The sequence below is a fragment of the Anguilla anguilla genome, chromosome 12 (assembly GCF_013347855.1).
Source record: "Anguilla anguilla isolate fAngAng1 chromosome 12, fAngAng1.pri, whole genome shotgun sequence".
NCBI classification, from domain to species: domain Eukaryota; kingdom Metazoa; phylum Chordata; class Actinopteri; order Anguilliformes; family Anguillidae; genus Anguilla; species Anguilla anguilla.
In genome coordinates this window covers 8513402-8532756 of record NC_049212.1, presented here as the reverse complement: position 1 = coordinate 8532756, position 19355 = coordinate 8513402, and the positions used below count along the sequence as shown (strand labels likewise).

Below are 19355 nucleotides of genomic sequence, written 5' to 3'. Positions count from 1 at the left end.
GTACAGTGTGCAGGGTGTGTACAGAGTGCAGGGAGTGTGCTGGGTGTGCACGGAGTGTTCAGTGTGCAGGGAGTGTGCAGGGTGTGTACAGTGTGTACAGAGTGCAGGGAGTGTGCAGAGTGCAGGGTGTGTGCTGGGTATGCAGGGAGTGTTCAGTGTGCAGGGAGTGTACAGGGTGTGTACAGTGTGCAGGGTGTGTGCAGAGTGCAGGGTGTGCAGGCAGTGTGCAGTGTGCAGGGTGCAGGGTGTGTGGGGTGTGCACAGTGTGCAGGGTGTGTACGGTGTGCAGGGAGTGTGCAGTGTGCAGGGTGTGTACAGTGTGCAGGGAGTGTGCAGTGTGCAGGGTGTGTACAGTGTGTAGGGTGTGTACAGAGTGCAGGGTGTGCAGGCTGTGGGTAAGCTGCAGCAGGCTCTGACCTTTCTCCCTCTTCATGCTGGGGTTGCTGCTGTAGCGGGAGCGGGACGGGGCAAAGATGGCCGCCACACAGAACTCTCCCGCCAGGGACTTACTGGGCGAAATCTGAGGGGGCGGCTTGGCTTTGCTGCAGGACACAAACAGAGAGACCCCCCCTTTTAGGCAGGCCCTGCAGAGAGGGCGCAAGCAGACCCCCCACCTTCCATTCAGGACAGGACAACTCAAATCCACAGCAGTGACCATGGAGACGCATGGCGTCGAACCCTTTCCCCCCCGTGGGGCACAATGAGACATAATGACCGGGCTCTTTTAGAATGACATCATAACGCCGCTCACACATGCTCTGTGTCTGTGAGCAAACAGCACCGATGTTTCACACAAGCATGTCCCAGGCAAAAAGAACTCCACAGAATGAAAGCTGGGGAAAAAAACAGAATAATAAGGAAAGGACCCTAAAGTGAACCAGAATGCACTGAAATCTAAATATCTGAGTACTCTAAGCCTCCCTCCATTCCTACTCTGTACTACCCTGCTGTACTACACTGAGGTTTGCAGGCTACAGGTAAGACACACACTGCCGTACTCAAAACGCCCCCAGTGGCCATATCCTGCAAATACCGTAACGGCAGATCTTCCAAAGTATCATATTTAGTACTATAAAAGCCCCCTGAAATGGCACAGGACACTGGTGTGTCAAAATCAACTGTTCGGTACATGGTTAAGAAGTAAGAACCTACTGGTGAGCTCAGCAACAGAAAAATGACCTGGTAGACCACAGAAGACCACTCTAGCGGCTGATGGAGAAACATTTTCAATTGTTGACAAGGTCGAGAGTGCTCTCCAGGAAGTGGACATAGATGTGTCAAAGACTACCATAAAGAGAAGACTACACTAGCATAACCTCAGAGGGTTCACCGCAAGGTAGAAACCACTTGGTAAGCCTCAAGAACAGAACAGCCAGCTTGGTTTGATAAAAAGTATCTTTTTTTTTAAAACAACAAAAAGTCTCATGGACAGATGAGACAAGTATTAACCTGCACCAAAAGCGATGGAGAGTAAATATGGAGAACTGCTCATTATCTAAAGCATACCACCTCATCTGTGAAACGTGGTTGGGGTGTTATGGCTTGGGTATGTATGGCTGCCAGTGTAACTGTCTCACTTGTCTTCACTGATGACGTGACTGCTGACGGCAGCAGCAGGATGCATTCTGAAGAGTAGAGAAACATCTTATCTGCTCAAGTTCAGCCAAATCCCTCAAAACTCATTGGACAAAACTTCATCTCGCAGCAGGACAATGATCCCAAAACACACTGCTAAAACAACCCATTTTTCATTGGCCAAAAAGTGAACCTGTTCTTGACTGGCCGAGCCAATCGCCTGAGCTGAATCTAAACGAGCGTGCGTTTTCACTTGCTGAAGACAAGACTGAAAGCAAAAAGCCCCCCTGAAACAAACAGGAAATGAAGGCCGAAGTACAGGCCTGGCAGAGCATCACCAGGGAAGATACCCAGTCGTAGACTTCAGGCAGTCATCACATACAAAGGAGTGCTGGAGTACGGAGACAAATCCACAAAAACTTTGTCACTGTGCAAATACTTACAGACGATTATATGTGTAATCTATATATGTGTGTATTTATACATGCAGGAACTGTCTGGCAAAAAACCAGTACTTCCTGACTGTTTCCTTTTTCAGCACAGCGAAGTTTTTCTCGGATTTAGACAGACGTGTCCCTCTTAGCCAGCAATTGACCCTTCTGTTGGACGGCCCGTGGGAGGTGGGGTGGGGTGGGGGGGGGGGGGGTCTAATAGGTGTTGAATGACCTGCTGCCAAACTCAACTCTTACCCCTTCACTTCCCTTCAAACTGTCAGCGGGTCATGAATCAGCCCCCCAGAGACCCGGTGCATTCTGGGCCTGCCCGCGGCCCGCACCGCTGGTCGGAAGTTCCTCCAGAGGAAAAACAAGCAGCTGTTGGCCTGTTTATATTAGTGTTGGAGAGAGCGGGGCCCGAATAACCAAATATCTGGACTGTAAAAGTTCCGTACAGGGCGAGATGAGGAGATACCGGGACAGGGGGGGGGAGAGCGGTCGCCCCTTCCGTCTTTCTGCAGAGCCATGAGAGCCCTCTCCCCCCCCCCCCTCCCAGCCCCCACCCCCAGGGTCCCGCACAGGAAGCGGAGAGTTCACCCGCACGGCTCCCCGCTTCCTCTCGCATCCTGTTTCCCGAATCGGGCCGGCCAATCAGAGGGCAGCTGAGACGCAGGAACGGCGGCTGGGACGTCTCACGTGTGTCCCGTCTCCACCATAACAAACTCCCCCGCCGCAGAAAAAAAACCCCCCCAAATAAAACCAGCTCATCGCCTCTGCTACAGAGAGACCGTGGGGGGAAAGATGAGAGACACCCAGCCTTGTTGTGGAGGAGTCAGGTAGAGCGGAGAGCTTATTATTACTTCGATTTTTCAAATTGGAAAATTACCGATGGAGCCTTCCTCCTCCTCCTCATCATCCCCTTCTTCTGTGCAATGTTAAGCCCCAAAGCCGGCGGTCAGCTGGTTTCAATAACCCAGGAAACAGAGCAGGAATTCTGGGATTGAGATGAACTCCAGTAGTGCCCAGGGCTGACGCAGGACTGCACGTAAAGATCCACGTGGTGAAAGAAGAGCTCCAGAAACCCCCAGACGCCCTTGTTTGTTTTGGAGACACGAGGCAGGCCAATAAATCCGGGACTGTCGAGGCTAGAAAGGCTGTGTTTTATAGAAGAATGGGGACAATCCAGCTACAAATTAGAACAGAAAACCTTTACGATGACGACAGACCCAACAACGCCGAGAAGAAATACACTGGACTGCCCTCTGTAGCCTGTAGAGTGTTTCCTAAACCCCTAAGCTTCATCTGGCCATCACTATGGAAACCAGCTCTCTCCTGATCCTAAACTTCACCTGGCTGTCACTACGGAAACGCGTTCTCCCCTGACCCTAAGCTTCATCTGGCCATCACTATGGAAACCAGCTCTCCCCAGACCCTAAGCTTCATCTGGCCATCACTATGGAAACCAGCTCTCTCCTGATCCTAAACTTCACCTGGCCATCACTAAGGAAACCTGCTCTCTCCTGCCCGTCACTAAGGAAACCTGCTCTCTCCTGCCCGTCACTAAGGAAACCTGCTCTCTCCTGCCCGTCACTAAGGAAACCTGCTCTCTCCTGGCCGTCACTAAGGAAACCTGCTCTCTCCTGCCCGTCACTAAGGAAACCTGCTCTCTCCTGCCCGTCACTAAGGAAACCTGCTCTCTCCTGGCCGTCACTAAGGAAACCTGCTCTCTCCTGCCCGTCACTAAGGAAACCTGCTCTCTCCTGCCCGTCACTAAGGAAACCTGCTCTCTCATGGCCGTCACTAAGGAAACCTGCTCTCTCCTGGCCGTCACTAAGGAAACCTGCTCTCTCCTGGCCGTCACTAAGGAAACCTGCTCTCTCCTGCCCGTCACTAAGGAAACCTGCTCTCTCCTGCCCGTCACTAAGGAAACCTGCTCTCTCATGGCCGTCACTAAGGAAACCTGCTCTCTCCTGGCCGTCACTAAGGAAACCTGCTCTCTCCTGCCCGTCACTAAGGAAACCTGCTCTCTCCTGGCCGTCACTAAGGAAACCTGCTCTCTCCTGCCCGTCACTAAGGAAACCTGCTCTCTCCTGCCCGTCACTAAGGAAACCTGCTCTCTCCTGGCCGTCACTAAGGAAACCTGCTCTCTCCTGCCCGTCACTAAGGAAACCTGCTCTCTCCTGCCTGTCACTAAGGAAACCTGCTCTCTCATGGCCGTCACTAAGGAAACCTGCTCTCTCCTGGCCGTCACTAAGGAAACCTGCTCTCTCCTGGCCGTCACTAAGGAAACCTGCTCTCTCCTGCCCGTCACTAAGGAAACCTGCTCTCTCCTGGCCATCTCTAAGGCTCCCGTGCACTCTGTCAGTACCAGACACGTACAGCATCCATGCCACCATGACACCCACCAGCTTAGCAGAATGTCTATAAATCCAGTTAACTCAGATCAGTTTAATACACAGATTTCAGGCCGTTTGTTCTGAATCAGATAGGGATTTGGCTGCTGTACTGTGTGACGACTCGTTCATGCCTGGGTAATACCTCCTCTGGCTGAGCTCATGGTGGCAGACAGATCCCCCCCCCCCCCACACACAGACTCTGGGAGCTGGAAGTGTTTCAGTACAAACTTGCCAAGCAGGAGAATTCACCAAAAAATGCAACCTACAGGTAACAGCATGAAATTCTGTAGAGAATCGAGGAAGATTGCAAGAGAGGGGGGGATGGAGAGAGAGCACTAAGAAGGGAGGGAGAGCGGGAGGGAGAGAAAGAGGGCTGTCTGTGCGTTTTGTTTCGGTGGCGGGGGGGGGGGGAGTTGGGGGGGTTCTCTGCGTATCCTGCAGCGTCTCACAGGGGGAACGCACTCAAGAGGGAGCCTCTGCAATGGCATTTCCACTTTTAATTTGACAAACGAGGACTCTTGACTGAGCTAATGGCTTTTCCTCAAGGGCATAATTCAATCAGCGATGTCCGCCATCAAAGACATCTCCCCTAAACGCCCCCCGTCCCCCCACCCTCCCCCAAACCCCCCCCCCCCACCCCCACCGGCACCACAGTGTCGGCAAGTGCCAGTCTCCGTTTACTCTGAGGGACTGCGCCCCCCCTCCCCCCAACCCCACCCCCCCTCCCTGTCAGGCGCCCGGAACTCAATGGCGCCACCCCCACAGACAGAGCTAAGCCACTCGCCATAATTGTTCATTAGCGTCAGAGTCACGGACAGGGTGGGGAACGGACGGACGGACGGACGGACGGGGGATGGGGGGGGCGGAGTTTCGGGCCGGCGACCGCGTCCCTCCGCGCCCCGGCCGTCAGGCTGGCTAACGGCGCCTCGGTGGAGAATGCTCTCCCTTATAAACAAATGCTAACCTTTTTTCCTTTTACTTTCCTTCGTGATTATACATACAAAAAATATGATCGTGCTGCATAAGTGATAGCCGTTTCATAAATGTTAACAATACCAGATTATGGGGTAATTCCTTAGCTGTCTCTCAGAATATACTGAGTAAGACCAGAGCCGATTTGGCCCGTTCTAGCCAAGCGCTAGCCGCCCGAGCTCACGATGAGCCACTTCTGTAACTGAACCAGCTTCGCCCGGTGTCTTCCCCTGCGAGCGAAGTGTTCTACAACAGGAAGTGCAGGACGGCGTGGTCCCGATCCACAGCGTTCTCGGTGCACTTCCCCAGGTAATTCATCAATCCTTCCATCCATAGAGACTGTAGCAGCATTAGCATTAGCCCAATCAGTCACCAGGTCTGATCCCAATGGATCACGTTTATGGAATATTCTGGAATGACGCCTCAGACGGGGGTTTTCCCACTCCTATCGACTAGCCCTGAATGGACTGATATTCTCCTGGAAGCGTGGTGGCATTTTCCTCCAGCAGAGCCCCAGATTGCGCAGTACTACATGCTACTCAATTCAATTTGGATAGCACTCTTTAAAGAAACAGTCAGAAAAATAGAAAAAAGAAAACTGGGCAAAAACCATATCTGAACCCGAAAAAAACAAGAAAGTGAGGTTAAAAAAAAACAACCCCCTCCCCCCCCCATTGGGCAGACAAACACTCAAGCGCAGCGGCCAGCTACTTTGGGTGGCCCCATACCCAATTAATTGGCTTCACATGGTTTTCTCCATGCTAGTAATCACTACCTGCGTGCGGCGTTAGGAAATCGTGGCCCACAGTAGAACCATCTCCTCTCTGTAACCGGGAGCACGGGCTGTGACAGAGCGGACTGCAGTACGGTGTCCCTTCAGGTTCACATTTGTTGGACGACATGACCTCGTCGTCCAACAGCGCCCCCTCTGGTCACTCATGCATCTACGGCGTTAGTTCGTTTGTTCTTTATAATCACCAATGGGTTATTTGTTCTGCAGCATAGCATACAATAAATGACAATAAATAAATACCCACGACAAAAAAAAACTTACTATAACTTGATAAGAAAGCCAATGACAGTTGGGATAAGAGTGTTTAGTCCTGTTTGTTTTTAATATAGGGAGCCTACATCAGCTCTGAGGGAAGTAGTACAAATTTATTGGGCAGGGGATGCTGGGTATTGCAGAGTGACGGTGCAGCTCAGCTGGGGGGGCTGCAGAGTGACAGCTCTGGGGTAAGACGGGGTTTAAAAGCAGTTTCCAAAAAAAAATAAAAAGATAAAAAGTCCTTCCCTTCTTAAAGAACAGAAGGGTAACAGGAGACAGAGAGAGGAGGAAACGCTCACTCTACTGAAGCGCTTTGTCATTCACACGCACATGACCCTGTCATCACGGTGCCTTTTTAAAAACTCAGCATCGCGTTTCACAGGAGAACAGAGACAGAGCCCCCCCCCCCCCCCCCCCCCCCCAACAACCCCAGAGGGCCTGGGAATACTCCAGGTCTGTCCTACAGCCCCCCCTCCAAAAAAACACATCATCATCACCATAATGGTTAACGGTTTATACGCATTTGAAAAAAAAATGCGTATAAATCATTTTAAAAAATGCATTTAATTTCAAGTTATTCATGAAGACTCCTCTTCATCAGCAGAACATCAAGCTCACACACATGTGGGGTATGAGCTCCACACGGACCGAGCATAAGCGTGTGGGGTATAGACTCCACACACGCCGCGTACACACGTGTGGGGTATCAGCTCCACACGCACCGAGCATAAGCGTGTGGGGTATCGACTCCACACACACCGTGCACACGCGTGTGGGGTATCAACTCCACACACACCAAGCACACGCGTGTGGGGTATCGACTCCACACGCACCAAGCACACGCGTGTGGGGTACGACCTCCACACGCACCAAGCACACGCGTGTGGGGTATCAACTCCACACACACCGTGCACACGCGTGTGGGGTATCAACTCCACACACACCGTGCACACGCGCGACGTCCTCGGTCACATCGGGCTGAGCTCCCAAGCAGTCCCGCGCACTCTGGAAACACTTCGTTTCATGGGCCTCTTCGTTTCGAATCGCCGACAGAGACCAGAGTTCACTCAGCGAGTTCGCTTTCGAATCGCACGCCGGAGAACCCGTTCCTCTAACGCCCGACGCCGGCCCCCGCGATTAACCGTCGTTAGCCAATCAGACGATGAACTGTCGCGTTAAATTAGAGGGGGGCTGAAGAGGGGGCATCTGCACGCGCATCGCGAGCGGAATGTCGCCATGTAATTTCGGGCGCCGCGCACGCCGCGTTGCCCCCGCTACACCCCCCCGCCCCCCCCCCCCCCCCCGGGGGCGCCAGCGGAAGAGGCTGCGCGATCAGAACAAGGCGCAAGCTCCTCATGGGCCTGTTTCCAAACAAACTGAATCTGAGCGGAGACGGGGCGAACAGAGGGGGGTCCTTTATCTGGAGACGAAGGGGGAGGAGTTCACAGGGCGATTACAGCCCTGCACCGAACGCTATTTAAATGCAGGGTTCTGCCACTCAGCACCACAGGGGTGCAACCGAGCCAGAACCTTCCGTCTCTGCGGGATTATCACCGAAACACAGGCCCTTATTGTAGCTCTGTGGGATTATCACTGACACACACACCTTTACTGTAGCTCTGTGGGATTATCACTGACACACACACCTTTACTGTAGCTCTGTGGGATTATCACTGACACACGCCCTTACTGCATCTCTGCGGGATTATCACTGACTGACATCCTTACTGCATCTCGGTGGGATTATCACTGACACACACACCCTTACTGCAGCTCTGTGGGATTATCACTGACACACACACCCTTACTGCAGCTCTGTGGGATTATTACTGACTGACATCCTTACTGTAGCTCTGTGGGATTATCACTGACTGACATCCTTACTGTAGCTCTGTGGGATTATCACTGACACACACCCTTACTGTAGCTCTGTGGGATTGTCACTGACACACACGCCCTTACTGCAGCTCTGTGGGATTGTCACTGACACACACGCCCTTACTGCAGCTCTGTGGGATTATTACTGACTGACATCCTTACTGTAGCTCTGTGGGATTGTCACTGACTGACGTCCTTACTGTAGCTCTGTGGGATTGTCACTGACACACACGCCCTTACTGCAGCTCTGTGGGATTATCACTGACTGACGTCCTTACTGTAGCTCTGTGGGATTATCACTGACACACACACCCTTACTGTAGCTCTGTGGGATTGTCACTGACACACACGCCCTTACTGCAGCTCTGTGGGATTATCACTGACTGACGTCCTTACTGTAGCTCTGTGGGATTATCACTGACACACACACCCTTACTGCAGCTCTGTGGGATTATCACTGACACACGCCCTTACTGCATCTCTGTGGGATTATCACTGACTGACATCCTTACTTGTCAGTGGGATTATTCACTGTAGCTCTCCTAAAAATCAATTCGTTTGAACACAGCTGGAAATTCAAGGGGAAAAGGAAAAATGAAAGAATGTGGAACGTAACCGAAGTGCCCAGAGAGAGAGGGAGAGAGAGGGGAGAGAGAAAGCAAGAGAGAGAGGGAGAGAGGGAGGGGGGGCATGCTGGGACCAAGGTGGGACAAACTCACCATGGAGTTTTAATGGCAAAACATCCTGCCCCAGAGAGGTAAGGTCTTGATGAGGAAAGAGATAGAGATAGACGGAAAGATCATTAATATAGATCACCACCACCAAGTCAAAATATCACATTTACACACGTCTGCTCTTCAGCGCACTACTAAAAATAAGGAAGCAGAACCGTCTGTGCGGTTGTTCGCAGAAAGAAAAACATCCAGCTGCAAAGACAGCAAAACGAAAGTCAATGGCTCAAACCACGCAGGCAGTTTAACGACTTCACCACATTTAATAAAAAATATGAAACCTAACAAAAATATGAAATTTAGCAGCTTTTTTCAGCATCAGTGGTGTGGGCATGGTACCGCCTGTGGGAAGCACAGGCACGTGTATTCTCACACACTCTCACAGACGGCCTGGAGAAACCTATCCGCAGGTTTTTAAACTAAAAACTGAACGGCTTTAGTGATCAAAATGCTACACAGAATCACTACCACTGAACAACTATCGACTGTAATTATGTGTCTGTGGCGTGGTGTGGTATGGTGTGTGTGTGTGTGTGTGTGTGTGTGTGTGGTGCTGATGAAAGACAGTTTCCCAGAAAAACCAGTCCTCCTTAAAAAACAATCCCATGGAAACAGCAAAAAATAAATCAGTGACGGCTATGTCCAATTCAGATGGCGCACTCCACTCTGCACACAGCCCTTAAAATACGTCCAAACAAACACGTTCCCTGGGTTTTTTTAAATTCCAGTGAGAGTGCTGGTCAGCCTAAAGGAGAGGGAAGAGCCATCCCATTGGCCAGCCTAAAGGAGAGGGAAGAGCCATCCCATTGGCCAGCCTAAAGGAGAGGGAAGAGCCACCCCATTGGCCAGCCTAAAGGAGAGGGAAGAGCCATCCCATTGGCCAGCCTAAAGGAGAGGGAAGAGCCATCCCATTGGCCAGCCTAAAGGAGAGGGAAGAGCCATCCCATTCGGCACACTGGGCACACGTTTCGGCAGGGTGGTACAGCACTGGAGAACACACAACCACCCTGGTGCCAGACAGAGACTGTACAGGGACAGAACCATCTCTCAAAGTTTTATTGATAAACCTTTTCCACAAACACTGACAGGGAGAGGAACTGTGTCTTTTCTGCAGGGACTTAAACTTCTACATGTCATCAGGTAACACAGTCATATACATTTACTCACACAGCTCAGATATTTAGTCAAGGACCGCCCTCAGGTGTAGCTGAACACATTGCATCAGCCCAGGAATCAAACTTGCAACCTCCCAGCCGTTACCTCAGATCTCACCACAAACAGACCAGGCAGGGTCCATTGAACATGCACGCACACACGCACACACACACACACACTGTGCATGCATGGACTACACTCTTACTGAAGCAGTCCAGTTTAAGCACCTTTCTCAAGGACCCCCCGCCCCCCCAGACAGACGGACGACCTTCTCTACTGCTGACACACTCTTTACCTCAGGGCTGAGAACATTCCGGAACCCGGCCCGTGAGCACGCCTGCTCGGGCCATCTGACCTCAGTGACCGCACCCACATTCCACATCCGTAACCGTGACCACATCCCAGTCTGATCTCCATGGCCCCGCCCCCCTCTCTGGACCCCCCCCCCGTGACCGTCTCTGTCGCCCGCTGCCATCGCACACACTGCTGACTCGCTCCCATTGTTACAACACTTCCAATTCAAACATGAAGAAAGAAAAGGAGATTTAAACGGAAAGCCGCTAAGAGCTGAGTATCGCCGCGACGATGCGAACAGGTAAATGATTTTTCAGAAACCGCGGGGCTCCGCCTACCGTCCCTCACAGCGACACGGGCCCCGTCGACCACGGCGAACGACATCCGATCACGAGCGCGGTCGCTTTCTGTCTGGCGAACGACGTACGAAAGCTAAGCTAACGGTAATCGTAAAAACAACCGCGGCGCCTGAAACGCGTCGCTCCTTCGGCCGGGGCACAGACGCCGACGCGAGGCCGCGGCGGGCGGGCGAGCGGACTGGACCTGACCTGCGGACGAGGTCGGAGGAAAACACCTGGAGAGAGAGAGAGAGAGTGGAGAGAGAGGGCAAGCGCAGTGGCGCCGCGCGGCCCGTGGGGGGGGGGGGCGCCGTGGAGCTCACCCCGTGCGCTTGGTGATGGTTCCCAGGGTGACGGGCTGCTTGACCTGGGCCAGGGGCTGAACCACGGTGAGGCTGGGCAGGGGGGAGAGCCGGGGGTTCCCCAGGTTGTTGTTGCTCAGGTTGTTGTACGACTCCTGGCTGCTCAGCTTGGCTGGATGGAGAGAGAAAGGGAGGGAAAAATAAGCTTTTACAGCAGACGCCTGCAGGGCCTACATCAGCCTCTATGAGCTTTCATAAGCCTACAGGAGAGACGACTATGAGCTGTCATAAGCCTACAGGAGAGACAACTATGAGCTGTCATAAGCCTACAGGAGAGACAACTATGAGCTTTCATAAGCCTACAGGAGAGGAGACTATGAGCTTTCATAAGCCTACAGGAGAGACGACTATGAGCTTTCATAAGCCTACAGGAGAGGCGACTATGAGCTGTCATAAGCCTACAGGAGAGGGGACTATGAGCTGTCATAAGCCTACAGGAGAGGAGACTATGAGCTTTCATAAGCCTGCAGGAGAGGAGACTATGAGCTTTCATAAGCCTACAGGAGAGACGACTATGAGCTTTCATAAGCCTACAGGAGAGGCAACTATGAGCTGTCATAAGCCTACAGGAGAGGGGACTATGAGCTGTCATAAGCCTACAGGAGAGGAGACTATGAGCTTTCATAAGCATGCAGGAGAGGCGACTATGATCTTTCATAAGCCTACAGGAGAGACGACTATGAGCTGTCATAAGCCTACAGGAGAGGAGACTATGAGCTTTCATAAGCCTACAGGAGAGACAACTATGAGCTGTCATAAGCCTACAGGAGAGGAGACTATGAGCTGTCATAAGCCTACAGGAGAGGCAACTATGAGCTGTCATAAGCCTACTAGAGAGGGGTAAAACACAGCAGGATGCAAAAAAGAGGCTTAGTCAAGCAAGATTTAGATTTAGACTTTGGTTTCATCTGTGGAGATTGCATATAGAGTCAGAAGGCACACACCATCATGAAGACCAGAGAACTAGCTATGGCTGAAAAACAACTGATCTGTAAATAGAGAGAACCGAAGAATTCATTAAGAAGGATAGCACAGAAACTGGGTATGTCAAGTACAGCAGTTTGGAAAGTCTTGAAAAATAAAGAAACCACTGGTGGGACTCAGAAATAAGCACCACACAGGCCAACTGGGGACGACAACCGCAGTTAATGACAGACAAATCCCAGAAACCTTTGAGATAAATGCTAAAAGAATGGTCAGTGACATCACCAGCAGTCTCCAGAGGGCAGGGGTGAAAACATTGCAAGCTACTGTACCCAGAAGCCTTAAAGGGGCAGAATTATAGAGGAGGTACGCAAAGATGCAAAACCTCTCATCAGCAGCAAGTACTGAAAGTCCAGAGTAGAATTTTGCCAAGAAATACAGAGAGGAGCCAGAAGAGTTCTGGAACAGAGTTTTATGGTCAGATGAGACCAAAATAAACCTTTACCAAAAGCAATGGAGAGCCAAAAGTGTGAAGAAAGGAAGGAACAGACCACGATCCAAGGCATACTACTTCATCTGTCAAATATGGAGGAGGTAGTGTCATGGCTTGGGCATGTATGCCCACCCCTGGAACAGTCACACTCATCTTTATTGATGATGTAATGGAATACGGCAGCAGCAGGATGAATTCGGAAGTGTACAGACCGAGTCGGTCTGGCTACGTACAAAATGAATTCCTCCAACTTCATCAACCAGTGCTTCATCCTACAGCAAGACAATGACCCCAAACACACTGCCTGTGCAACCAAAGCATTCATCAATTGGAAAAAGTGGATAGTTTCGGACCGGCCAAGTCAGTCGCCTGATTTAAATCCAATTGAGTGTTTATTTCAGTTGCCGAAGAGGAGCCTGAACATAGAAACCCCCCCGAAACAAAGATCAACAGAAAGTGGCTGCAGCGAAGGCCTGGAAAAGCATTTCCAAAGAAGATGCAGTTATTCCATTTAAGGGCTACGCAACCAGACTCAGCCTTTGTTGCTTGAATTTACTTTTAAGTCTATCAGTTAACGTAAACATGAAATAAAAGCTGAGCGTCTGTACGTTTGCGTCATATTCGTCTTGTGATCCGAAATCCAAACGACTTAAGTACATAGCAAAACAAACAAATTTCACTCTAACATTACCTTACTTTTGGGGGGGGGGGGGGGCACTGCAATCTGTTTTTACTACCACTGTTTCTGTTTGAACCTATCCAGTGATCTCTCATCTGGAGCTGGGCCGTCGACTGGAGCAGAGATACAGATCTTAAAACGGAGCGCTCCCCCGAAAAAGCGCAAAAGACGAGCGCGTGTCACCGCGGCGAGCGTGTTACGAGCGCGCTCAGACCCGCCCGCGTCCTCCCAAAAGCGGCCGGCGGGCGCGTTTACGATGAGTCGCTCGCACACACTCTGACCTCCCAGCTCTTTGCCCGTAAGTACGCGACCGGCGGCAGAAATAGCATCACGGCACAGGACAGACAGACGGGGCCTGCCCCTGGCCACAGTGACCCCCGGGCCTGATTAAAGCAAGACAGACGCCTTATGAGGGTACAACCCCCCCCGCCCCCCACTCTTCCCCCGCCCCCCCCCCCACCACACAGACACTTTTATCTACTTTCATTCTCCTGACCACTAAACAACGGTTTACACAAAACAGATTTTAAAGACACCAACAAATGTAATTAAGCAATTTGAAAGGGTTTCCTGTGAGGCCTAATGTCTTTTATGGAAAGAGAGCAGGAGACTGGGAGAGATTCCTGCAAACAGGAACAAAGGGCAAGGAATATCATGTTTAAGGAGGAAGGTAAACACAGACGTGCGTGTGGGACATGTGGAACTGATCAGGCATCGGCTCACGTCAGCAAGCAAGGCAGCCCACGTGGCTAACAGCATGCTAACCTACGCTCATATTCACACCACGCTAGCGACCAAGGCAGCCCAGGTGGCTAACAGCATGCTAACATACGCTCATATTCACACCACGCTAGCGACCAAGGCAGCCCAAGTGGCTAATAGTATGCTAACATACGCTCATATTCACACCACGCTAGCGACCAAGACAGCCCAAGTGGCTAACGCTATGCTAACCTGCGCTCATATTCACACCACGCTAGCGACCAAGGCAGCCCAGGTGGCTAACAGTATGCTAACATACGCTCACATTCACACCACGCTACTGACCAAAGAAGCCCACAGAGCTAATGCTATGCTAACATACACTCACATTCACACCATGCTAGCAACCAAGACAGCCCACATGGCTAACGCTACGCTAACATACGTACACTCAGATTCACACCACACAAATGGCCAAGGCAGCCCAAGGGGCTAACGCACGTTAGCGTCTGTGTAGCCCCACGCAGCTAGCTAATGGCACGCTAAGACACACACGCTTTTGCATTCACAACACATGCAAATTCCCTACCCACCAAGTCAAATATCATGCATTACATAAAGTTATGAATGGCTGCAAAGTAGTAAGTGTCTGGCAGGTCTTTTGTTATTTTTTTGACAGTTTTTTTTTTGATGCAGACTGTCTGCGGGCCCTGGCCCAAAGGGCGGGGGGGGCGGGGGGCGGGGGGCGGGGGGGTGGGGGGTTGGGCTCCCGGGGTCTCTGATATCCTCTGGCTTCCAGAGCAACAATAACACATTTTATGACCCGTGGAATATTACAGACATCCACTAGCACTCGGCCCTGAGCTGCAGCCAACCGCACGGCTTTTACTCCGTCCAACACAAGCCCAGGCCTGCATGGAAACACATTACACATTATTTCACATCAGCACAGGACATTAATTATTTCATCACACCAATTATATTTAAATCTTTTCCGTTTCAGTTCTATACGTACACACACACACACACACCTTTCAGTGTTTTTGTTTTTATTACAATAAACCTACGCTTTATATATGTTGACCTAATATGAAGGTTTGTACTCGGTAGGATGTCAAGTTATTAAATCGGTCTTTCCCATAAGAATGGGTCGTATGAAAGCCCAGCTCCGTTTTTTACCCAGAACACCCTTTTAAGGAGACAAGGGGGCAAAAGGTGGGTCGGGAATCCTGTGGGTCTCAATATACAAAAGATTTTAAAGACTAAAATCAAAGTACAGACTATTGATCCATTGTAGAGAAAGCATATGTCATTTTAAAAATAATTACAACTTCTATTATTATTACAATAGCAATTTATATTATTATTATTATTATTATTATTATTTCAAACCTTTCATGCTTTTATTGTACATTATTGTTATTAAACTGTTAAGCTGCATCAACAATAATCAGGAGGATATTGAATATAGAATGATGTTTTTGAACAATTTCTTTATTTCACTGTAGAGTTTACAAACGCTTCATTCAGAGTGGCTGAGCTGAACATGAATGTCTTTGCAGACATTGTCCCTGTGAACAATTGTGAGTTCAAGTCCTTTTTTGTTTAAACAAATGCCCTATAACCTCTGAGACACAGACTCAATTAGCTCTCTGACCATTCCTGTTCTTTTGTTGCATGAAAGGAGAGGAAAAGGCAACAGTGACTGAATGAAAAGACAGAAAGAGACGGAGGACAAACAAGAGCCCTAACAGAACTGCACAATGAGAGAGAGAGAGAGAGAGAGAGGGAGGGAGAGAGAGAGAGAGAGCAAAGGAGGAGAGTGAGAGAGAGAGAGAGAGAGGAGTGCATGCAGGGATTATCAGAGAATAAAGCAAAAGGAGGTTTAGATCATTAACCCATTTCCCCAGGATTCATTCATACTGAGGTATGTGAAATGGCCGCTTTGTGTTTTAGGACCGGGGTCTCCCTAAGAGCAGGGCCCTCAAGCAGGGGCAGTACTCAAACCCGGGCCCAACTTGGCCCGAGTCCAGAGGGCCCTTCACGTTCAAAAGCTGCAAACCCTCCCCACCTTACAGACGTGTGTGCGCACTCACACACAGACGCACACACACACGCGTATGTACACACTCACACACACACACACACACACACACACACACACACGTTCACACACACAAACGCATACGTGCACTCACACACACAGTCCTTCCCTGCCCCTTCATGGTAGAGATGACGGGGAAAGGGAGGCACAGGAAGCTGAAGCCATAACGGGCCCTCAGAAGAAGCCGAGTATGGGAGGAAGAGAGAGAGAGGAGAGGGAGGAAGAGAGGGAGAGAGAGGAGAGAGAGGAACCCACTTAATGCGTTTAGCATCTCTTCTCCAAACAGACCCTTCACCTCCCTTTCCCTCCTCCTCTCTCACTCCAATCTCTCTTTCCGCTTAACTCCCTCGCTTGCCCCTCCCGTACTGTACCCAGTTACTCTCTCCCCCTTCCATTCTCTCTCTCTCTCTCTCGCTCTCTCTATCTCCCTTTCTCGCTCTCAGTCTCTCTCTCTCTCTGTATCTCTCCCCCTTTCTCACTCTCAGTCTCTCTCTCTGTATCTCTCCCCCTTTCTCACTCTCAGTCTCTCTCTCTCTGTATCTCTCCCCCTTTCTCACTTTCTCTCTCCCTCTCCCTCCATCACGGTCTGGAGCGACAGCGCTGCCACAGTGCACACTCAGGCCCTAAAAGGGGAAGAGCAGGGGAACAGGCCCATCCCGCTCAGTCCCAGAGAGTGTGTGTTTAACCCCGCAGTGATCCCGCGGTCGGGGGTTTTAACGTTCGTCACATGACGCGCCTCCCCAGCCGAGTCTGGACACGGACGCAAACGAGCCGCCATTCGGTTAGCGAGCCGCGGCCAGGTCGCCACGGAAACCGGAGCTAGCGACGGCCTATCCGCCGCCGCGGCCACCCGACTAACCCCCCCCCCCCCCCCCCACTGACTCCTCCCCCACTTGCATTTCCGCCGTCCCCGTCCACCGCACACTCTTCCTCTCTCCTCCACCCTCACCTCTCCCACAGGAGTTTAACCGAGCGCCACTTCGCCGGTGTTTGGCGTTTGGAGGCCGGCGGCCAGTGGCCGGCTCGCGAGCGCGGGGAGGGCCGGCGGGGTTCGCGGGAGCCCAGGCGGTGGCGGTACGGCGCTTTACGGCCGGCCTGGCGATGGGGGGGGGGCGGGGACACGCTGATGTACATACGGCTTCATTCATTCATCCCGGCCTTTCTTTCTGCTCCAAGTTTCCCAGGCATGTTACAGTGCGAGGGGGGGGGGGGTTGGGGGGGTGAGGGGGGGCGAGGGGGGTGCGGATCTCTGTCCTGTAAGCTCAGCCCGCACGAATTCCCACAGCTCTCCTTCTCACGAGCGCTCCCGTCCAGTGGAAAAATGACCAGAGGAAACGACATGATAAAACGGTTTTTGGTGGGGGGGGGGGGGGCGGGTGCAGAAAGCACGGGACAGAAGAAATCCCGGGGGACGAAGTCAAAACAAATTAAAGGGACCGTTATAAAATGCAGATGGCGCAAAAAGAAAAGAAGAAAAAAAAACTTCAGAAGACGCGGCGTCGTCTGCGAAAAGAAAGGGGGTCGTCTGTGGAAAAGCCATCAGCGGGCAGGGGCAGGTAGCCTGGCGGTGAAGGCCGAGCTCCCCCAACCCCCCCGCCCCCCCCCCCCCCCCCGAGCCGGCCCCGCCCACTTTCGGGGACGCGAGCAGGGTCACTGTACGGCCGTACCCGCCCCACACACCGGGTGTCTCAAACCGGCTTTCTCCATCTCCGTCCGCTACAAAGACGTCAATCGTTTATTTTTTTATTCATAGCTGTGCGGGTTTCACACAGTGCCGACCTTCTCCTGGTCATTTCCCCCCAAAAAAAGGAAACCTCCTATCTATCCGTGGACCTCTATCAGCCAACAGAATGGGCAGAGGCATCTCCATCTCCACAAGTGCTGTTCTAACAGCCCAGACTATGCCATGATTTCTTAATGTACCACCCCCCCCCCCCAAAAAAAAAAGAAGTTACACATTCACTGCATGCACTCTCAAACTTCTGAGAACACAAGTCTGCTCTTCCCCCTCCAGACTCCTGCTCCTCCCCCCCCCCCCCCCCCCAAGTGAGGTAACTCCAGGCAGCTCCTACATCAATCTCCATTTCAGCTCCTTCAACCAATTAAAATATCTCATGTCCAGCTCAAACGTCAGCCCGACGGTAAGGCGCGTTTTCCGAGTTTGTAATTTACATCTCATAGTAGCGCGTAGCGTAACTTCAAATAGCCCTGGCTCGTGACCCCCAAGAGTAAACCGATTTAAACGTAGTGTAACGTCTTTACGCTGCCAAAAAATCCCTCGCGCTCCGTACGTTAAAAAAACATTCATCATTCACGCGGTGAGCCCAGAGGCCGCGAAAAGAACAGGGTCTAATTCAAACAAACCTCCCCGTCCGTCTGCACCGCAAGAACGCTAGCGCTCTCTCGGACGCTAGCAGAATGCTAACGTCGTGCCAAAAAAAAAAAAAAAAAAATTACCTCATAAAAAAAAGACTGTATAATTAAATCATCTGATATCTTACAATACAGCAGACGGAAATTAATTTTACATAACGCACAGGCAGCAAGAGTAAGGAAGAGAGATATAATATGTTTCGTCCAATATACACACTTTTTTTTTTTTTTAAACTGAGAAAAAAAATAGTTTAAGAAAGAAAATAAACGAAAAGATCGGCAAAAGTGCGGCTATTAGCCTGATCGTCCGTCCTGTCACCCAGAGAAATTCAGGGAGTGAGAGAGCAGGAACATCCTTTCTCAAACAAAACAAACGCAAGCATTTGCACATAGCCGCGAACGGGCTTGCGTCTGCTGACAGCTAAAACAGACTGTCAGCGCGCTCGGCCTAGATTTATTTATTTTTTTTAAAAGCTGCGTTAAACGAGTTTCCCTTTCGGCGAGAAGAGAAGTATTCTCGGCCTCCCTCAAGACTTTAGGAGAGGGGGGGGGGGGTTGGGAGGGAAAACCGCTTTCTCAAGCTACGCGGCGCGAGCTCAAAGCGTTCCCACGTACGACCGCGGCGCGAGAAACCGTCGTTAGCGAAACCGACTTTTAGCACGTGGACTGCTAACAACATTTCTCTCTCCCCCCGTCTTCTCATTCCTATGTAGTAATTTTAGAAAAATCAAAGGGTTACAGTCACAATAAAAGTAACGATGTTTAGGGTTCTGCGGTGCCGAGGACCGAGGGAAATAGCCCTGCAGAGCGAGCCGCAGCACGATAGCACGTCTCCGGCGCTAACGTGCACTTTACTCTTTTTTACTGCGAGCCCAAGCGGCGCAGAGCGCTAATTTC

General features: G+C 51.2%; 1 protein-coding gene across 6 annotated transcripts in view; it reads right to left on the bottom strand.

Annotated features, from left to right (window-relative positions):
- The window catches only part of bcas3 (BCAS3 microtubule associated cell migration factor), a 158284-nt gene that overhangs the window by 85650 nt on the left and 53279 nt on the right, over positions 1 to 19355 (bottom strand). For 4 of the 6 annotated variants that reach the window (XM_035385258.1, XM_035385261.1, XM_035385262.1 and 1 more), the window contains 3 exons: positions 11145 to 11295; positions 9023 to 9067; positions 418 to 542 (listed from right to left, as the gene is read on the bottom strand). In XM_035385258.1, coding sequence (XP_035241149.1) covers positions 418 to 542; positions 9023 to 9067; positions 11145 to 11295 — 321 coding nt within the window. The remainder of the gene's footprint in view (positions 1 to 417; positions 543 to 9022; positions 9068 to 11144; positions 11296 to 19355) is intronic. The other 2 variants (XM_035385260.1, XM_035385263.1) reach the window with 1 other exon arrangement.